The sequence below is a fragment of the Dermochelys coriacea genome, chromosome 15 (genome assembly GCF_009764565.3).
Source record: "Dermochelys coriacea isolate rDerCor1 chromosome 15, rDerCor1.pri.v4, whole genome shotgun sequence".
NCBI classification, from domain to species: Eukaryota; Metazoa; Chordata; order Testudines; family Dermochelyidae; genus Dermochelys; species Dermochelys coriacea.
The window spans coordinates 12,555,778-12,562,758 of NC_050082.1; the positions used below are offsets into that span (position 1 = coordinate 12,555,778).

Consider the following 6,981-nt stretch of genomic DNA (forward strand, 5'->3'; position numbering starts at 1 on the left):
TAAACCTCAAAATGTCCCCTGCCGTGATTATAAAAGCACAGCATCATTTTGGATAGACGTGTTTTGAAACAATAAATTAAAAATTAGCCCTCCTAAAGTGGACAAATGTTTTTAAGTTAAGTGCACCATGTTATTAACAATAAATAAGTTGCAATTCCTTCATAGATCACTGGGTGGCATGTGAGTTGTATGGGCCGTTAAAAGAGGTAAATTCTAATTGGACTGAGGGCAGTAAGGGTGTGAAATGGATGTATTACACTAAATATTAGACTTTATTCAACTGTGTGTGCTTCTGCTAATAATATACCGCATTCCAATCTCACGTCTATGCAAGGAATCACTAGCACAAAAGTGTAGACTACCCGTGTGTTTGTGATGAGAAAATGTATTTAACTGACCAGCACTTTAAAAGCTGCAATATTTTCTGCAATACGAACACAGATTTAAAATACAAAACAAATGTCTATAAAGTACAATAAATGAAAACACTCAAATTCTGTGCTAAAATTCCAAATGGGAAGGTAGGAGAGGATTGAAATTGGAACTGGGTGTGGTGAGTTCCTTCTAGGAATGGCTTGTGTTCAGCTGTATAATTATCATTATTGGAGGGAAGTGGTTTGTTGTGGTAAATTATACGAAAAATTATAGCCTGAGCATAGTAAGAGCCAGCATAAGTGAGCACGGGGCAAGCTTTGGGTGTGAAAAGAAAAACTGCTTGCTTTACCCACCCATACCACTAAGCTTTGTGTAGAGAGCTGCTCCGTGGCTCAGTCTCAGTGGAGAGACCAGTATTCTTGCAGTGTGGCTACAGACTCATCGGTGAGGGGGTCACAGCCTGTCTCCTCAGCATTTCCTTGCTTTACCATTTCAGTACCTCTAACAATTTTCCCTCTAGAATGAAGGAGAAAAACAAATTCACCATCACACAGCATACAAAAATCGATTCAGATGCACATTTCCAGGTATTCAGACAAATACATTGTACCTGCACCACTGTAAACACACATACTCATGCTCTACACTGCAGCTCCCCCATATGTAAGGATGCCATTTGTATTTCTGCACACACATTTAGACATACTAGCAACAAGCATGGACACATACATAGACACAGCAACATGATTATTACTAAACACACAGACATATTTCTTTTATTATGCAGACATACACAAGTACACACCCTCAAATATCACAATGCTTATATTCAGACAGATGTGTAAACAAAAGAATGCTGCTTGTTGATATATATATCAACAAGCAGCATTCTTTTGCTCACACATCTGGCCTCTCATTCTTTCTCTCTCTCTCTCTCGTAGGTGCACATTTGATCAATCTGCATGGATAAACAGTATGTCTATGATTCTAGAGCTTACTCCAGGGTATTTCTCCAGTGCACGTGCACAGCTGAAGACAGTGAATGGGCTAGCAGGTTAAAGCTTCCCTTTCAAATTATTTCTCATTTATTCTCCATCCACACTTAAGGCCCTGACTATAATGAAGCTGAAACTGAGTTTAAAAAATCATGTTTGAATTTGGTTGTTTGTTATTATTTATTCAATGTGTCCGGCTGGTAAGCATGACGCTTTACATTTGTGCCCATGCACAATCTCTAGACAGATGAATAACAGAGATGGCAACAGCAGAGGCCTAGGGAGGAAGAGAAGAATAACAAAACACGGGAAAGAGAAGAGCTTGTGGGACAGTATTATTGGATCATTATTACATCAGAACTGGTCTTTAACATGCTTTTTCTGGCTAGTGTGGATGGTTACAACCATATTTATAATTATGCTCAAGCTTGGATCGCTACAGGTTTTAATCATGCTTCTAACAATTTAAGCCCTAGCCACGCTGGTTGGTAGAACCATGCCAGGACTGGGTTTAAGAGGAACTCTTTAAACATGTTTCCCATATTCTCTTTAAAGACCAGTTTAGACAAGGCGTCTGTGGGCTAGTCTCTGTGACTCTTAATAAGATGTATCCCATCTGGATTTAGAATAACCAAGAGATGAACCAAAGCAGTCTCAGAAAAGGGAATGTTATAGCGAAGTTGAGAGTACACTAGCCTTTTGGGAGGAATCTCCACTATTTTGCTACTACTGGTGCACTACTATTACCCTAGTGGTAGCAATGGCAAGAGCACTAGCAGAGAAAAGGCACCCGTTTTTTTTACTGTGGTGTCCTCTAAACCTGCTTTAAGCAGGTCTGGCTGACTGACATGGTACTTAAAATGCTGGTGGCTAGTGTGTTTTGTCTATACCACTTGTACCACCATCTCTACAACTAATGGAGCTGCAGGTGGGGAGTGAAATGGTGGGCTATTTTCCCCATAAATGTAATACAGACAAGGCCTAAGTGGTTTGGCATAAACAGGAACTGCTGAAGGAGGCTTCTTACCTGTTCTTCTTATAGCTGAGCCCATTCTCTCGGAACCCCTTTGCAAATGGATTGTTATCAATCTTCAGCTGGGTAACCTGTGGTGGGGAGATAACAGAGGGAGAGAAGGAAATAGAAAGGAGAGAGATGGGAAGGTGAAGACACAAAGAGAAAGGAAGGGAGGAAGAAAAATACAGAAAAAAGGAAATAGAGGGAGAGGAAGAGAGAAAAGACAGAGGAAAGCATGAGAAAGAGGAAGGAGGGGTAATGAGAGAAAAAGAGAAGTGGAGAGGAATAGAAAAAGGGGGAAGAATGAGGGAGGGGAGAAAGTGAAAAAGGCCATGTTAGTTATGTGGATATTCCCCCGTCTATTGGTGAAATGGCTTCAGAGTCAGACCATTCAAAAATGGTGGTTATTTAAGGAGCAAATGGGACAGGAAACCAGAAAGAGGAAAATAACACAAACCTGGAAGATGAAGCTGGTTAAATCAGGGCACAATGAATGATCCCCTCAAAGGCAATAGCCCACATGATCCTATTTCCCAAGCCCTTCACTTAAAACCATCAGGCTGGTTTCCGAGAGAATGAAAATTTTCCATATGACCATTAGAAACTTCATTGGTTTTCTTATTTTTGCTACTATAGGTTAACCAGGAAAAACCAGTCTCTCTTGTTATGGCACAAAATTATGTTCATGTCACATGCAAAGTTTATGGGATGTATTGTATTCTTTTTATATTTAGAGTGAATCTGGTGAAGAATAAACAGTACATGCTAGAGTCAGTTATGGTGCTGTACAAGCTTGTCAATATAGCTCTGCCATTACACCCCAGTCCTGATGTTATTGCACCCTTGGCTATTCCTATACTGGGTCTCTCTTCAGACAAAACCATAGAAAATTATGGAATATTTTTTGTGATGTGGGCAAATGTCATTAGCTACATTACCAAACTCACACTTTTAAATTTGTGCTCAGAGCTAGGATTTGAACCGAGGTCTCCAGGGTGTTACTAATAAGCTACCTTTGTGTATTTTTAATAGCTTTAGCACCAGAGTACCTGAACCTTTCCCCAGCATACCCTTAATTTCCTCCTTTTAGTGCTAATGCTCATTTTGCTTGAAGGAAGCTTTATTTACCCCTGAATTGCCCCAGGTTCACAGAAAGTCACAGACAGAGAAGATGGAAGGAGTCAGAGAAAAGCTACCTTGGAATTCTGATAGGTCGTCACAGCCATAAAAGTTGTTTCTGGGAACACAAAGGTGGCCACAGCATTCCAGGGCAGGGTGAGCGTATGTGCGCTGGTCAGCACCACATGGAATCGTGGTTGGTATTTGTGCATTGAATGCAATATAATCTAAAGCCAAAGAGAGAACAAGCAGTCAGGAGGATTTGATAACAATGTTGAACTCTGTATGGCATCATTGTGATGAACTCTATGTTCCTGGAAGAGTCACCTGGAAAGGCTTCAGATGCAGTAGCATGTTGCACATCACCACTTTTAAATAACTGCTCATGTGTAAGTGGAATACAGATGACATTTGCTCTAAAGGGAGTGGAAGTGAACGTCACGCCACACCACACTTAACCTGGAAGGTTTGACTTAAATAAACAAAAGTCTAGAATACATTTGAAACTTAGCTCGATCTTACATTTGTTGGTTCTTTCCAACCTCTCTCTCCCCCCTCCGCCCCTAATCTCTTTGAATTGGGACCACCTACTCCTGACCCACTTGCCCTTCCCACTCACCATAGATGATTGGGGTGGAACTTGTCTACTTGTGCTGTTCCATCTCTCTGAAACTTCCCACAGAGCTGTACACTGAAGTGAAAACCTTCCTTTTCACTTTAGTGTAGAACTGTCTCCATAGCTGTGGAACAGATGGTAATATGAAAAATGCTACTGTATAGAAAGATAGTTCATATGGTATGGGATTGCACTGGGGGAAGAGGATCTACAACAAATGAGATGTTTTTAGTCCAACAAGGGAAACAGTAAAGGCCAATGTACTGCAGGGTGCATATTGGAAGTAACACATGGCAGAACAGGGAGGTAGCAAAGCATTCCTCTATGGCTTGGGTGTGAACACACCTCTAGGAACAGGTCCAGGTCCAATTCTGAGCACCTCACTACCAGAAATTTATGGCCAAACTGGAGAGAGGCTGGAAGGGCCATTTTATTAGAAGAGATTAAAATAGTTAATAGCTTGGTTAAGTGATGGTTATGGGGTGAGATAAGAAACAGACGTAACAGCATACATATAAACACCAAGGAAGGAGAGGAATAATTTAGGGTGCTACAAATGGGGGTAACTAACAGGATAAGTAGGGATGAAAATGAGACAGGGAAAATTTAAGATGATCATCAGGAAAAACGTCCTGGCTCCGAGGTGTTAGGTGCCGCAACACACCCCCAAAGAAGGGGTGGAAGCCTCATTGCGTGGAACTTTTAAAAGTAGCCTGAACAAAGCAGCACTAGTAGGACTGTAGGGAACAAACCTGCCCTGGCAGGGAGATGGGTAAGGTATTCTAATAGGCCCTTCCATCAGGTATAATTAGGTATATATAATTCTGATAATATTAATATCAGTTTTGGGCACATGAAAGATTTAATATTATTCTCCTTGTTGTGTATGAACAGTATGTCATGGCATTAGATGACTTCATAGTGCAGTGCTCCCTATAAACCAATGGTTTGTATCACCACACATTTATTCTATGTACAAGTGAAATGTTAGGCCTCTCCTTACATGTTCACATTGCTCCAGAGTATTGTTGGTGATCTTGAGTCTCTGGAAGGAGACTGGTTCTTTCATCCAGTGACTGCCAGGAGCTGGAGAATCTGGATGGAGGTAGAAGTGACTGGGGAAATGGGGATCAGCTTTTCCAACTGCTTCCCAGTGGCCACAGTGCCATTTATACCGAGCATTGTCCAAAGGTACAATATCCATGAGCATCAGGTAGAGAGAGTGAGGGTTCAGGCCGGTAACAATCACTTTGCAAGGTGGGAACATATGTCTGCACAGAGGGAGAAGGAAGAGAGCAGAAAAAGATTTCATTGTACGCTTGATGTTTGCCCTAATCTGGTGCACCAGCTCTTGTTTAGGACCCTCACTTGAAGGAACTACAGTTCCTTGGGCACTCAAGGTCCTGACTTTCTTGCATTGATAAATACAATGGGCCAAATTCTGCCTTCAGTTATGCAACCCCTGTGAAGCTGTTTACCACCTCTATTGAGGGCCAGTGATAATAGAGGGCAGAATTTGTCCCGCTGTGTGTAATGAAAATCGAAAACCCATATCAGACAATATACTGCAACATTCCATATCAGGATCTGGAGAGCTCACATACGGCATATGGCTGTAAAACTATTTAAAAGGGGGAGTATTTGCTACTACTTTGAAAAAACACAGTGAGGTTGCTACCAAAGGCCCAGCATAATATCCATGGTTCTGCAGTGCATCCCAACTACTGTCTTGGTCACTGTCTCTGATGGCGGTGGTATTACTGCTCTTACTGGATCACTCAACACAGGGCTTTCCCTTTAGTTCGCCTTGTAGAGCTGTTGCCCAGGAATCATCTGACACTCAAGTGAATGTCTTGGTCAGGGTGGTGTGCACCTTGCACACTCAGAGCACACTTCATAGTGTTATGCTGGACGTGCGAACTCATCACATTCATCTGGTGACCCAAGTCACTAGTAGGCAGACACAGCACTTGGCTGGCTTGACCCAGAGAACAGGTGAGAGACAGAAAGGTAAAGTAGTAGCTTCAGCATTGTACAGCAGATGGCACCGAAGGTGGGATGAACCTAGGGTGGGTGAGTGAGGGTGGAAAGTAACAAGCCACAGGCATTTTTGGTGATACAGGTTTGCTCTCACCTGCCAGATTTGGTGATGATCATTTCAGTGCCAAGTGTGTAGAACTCCTCCCACAGTGCTTTGTTCTCCAGAGATAGATGGACCCTGCCATAGGAACCATTTATGGAGGATGGAGGGAAGCAGCCCTCATTATGGAAGGAAGGGAGTTGTGAGCTATGAAGGGGTATCATCTGGAATTGAGGGAATAAGCCTTGGCATCTGCTGCATGGGGGGACAGGGTCACAGTCTCACAGGAGAAGGGGAGAAAAGCAAACACATTAATGTACATTCTAGAGAGCGGCCCACACAGCTGGAACAAAAGCAGTCCTGCTGCAAATGGAACATGTAAGAGGAAAGGAGAATCCCTGCCAGGGGAGCTGTGGCACTTCACAGCTACGCCAGGGAGAACATCCTGCAGGCATGGTCACCTCCACCTCTATGCTTCTTGGCTGCAAGCACAGTGGGTCTCCTTGTAGGCACCGAGAGGCTTAGAACACCAACCCAAATACTCTATTCCCAAGTGATCTGGTGAGCAGTACCGGCCACCAGTGTGACCGACACAGCAAGTTCAGGCTACTACCTGATGGGACTGCAAGCCATGATTCCTTCACATTAAGGGCAAATGAGCTTGCCCACTGAGTCCTTGACACAACTTCTGAGAAGCAACTAGAGGCAATGCTAGGAAAGACATGGCAGCACCATGTTAAACTGGTCATACACATCAACTGGCCCTGCGCTGAGCAAGGCC

At 42.9% G+C, this 6,981-nt stretch overlaps 1 protein-coding gene across 1 annotated transcript; it reads right to left on the reverse strand.

The window, feature by feature from the left end:
• Window positions 1-259: 259 nt before the first annotated feature.
• LOC119843826 (T-box transcription factor TBX6-like) lies at window positions 260-6,494 on the reverse strand. Its single transcript, XM_038373716.2, has 5 exons — window positions 6,255-6,494; window positions 5,124-5,391; window positions 3,582-3,731; window positions 2,398-2,474; window positions 260-891 (listed from the first exon to the last, which is right to left on the reverse strand). The coding sequence occupies exons 1-5, from the start codon at window positions 6,422-6,424 to the stop codon at window positions 774-776; spliced, it is 783 nt and encodes a 260-aa protein (XP_038229644.1). The 5' UTR covers window positions 6,425-6,494; the 3' UTR covers window positions 260-773.
• Window positions 6,495-6,981: the final 487 nt, after the last annotated feature.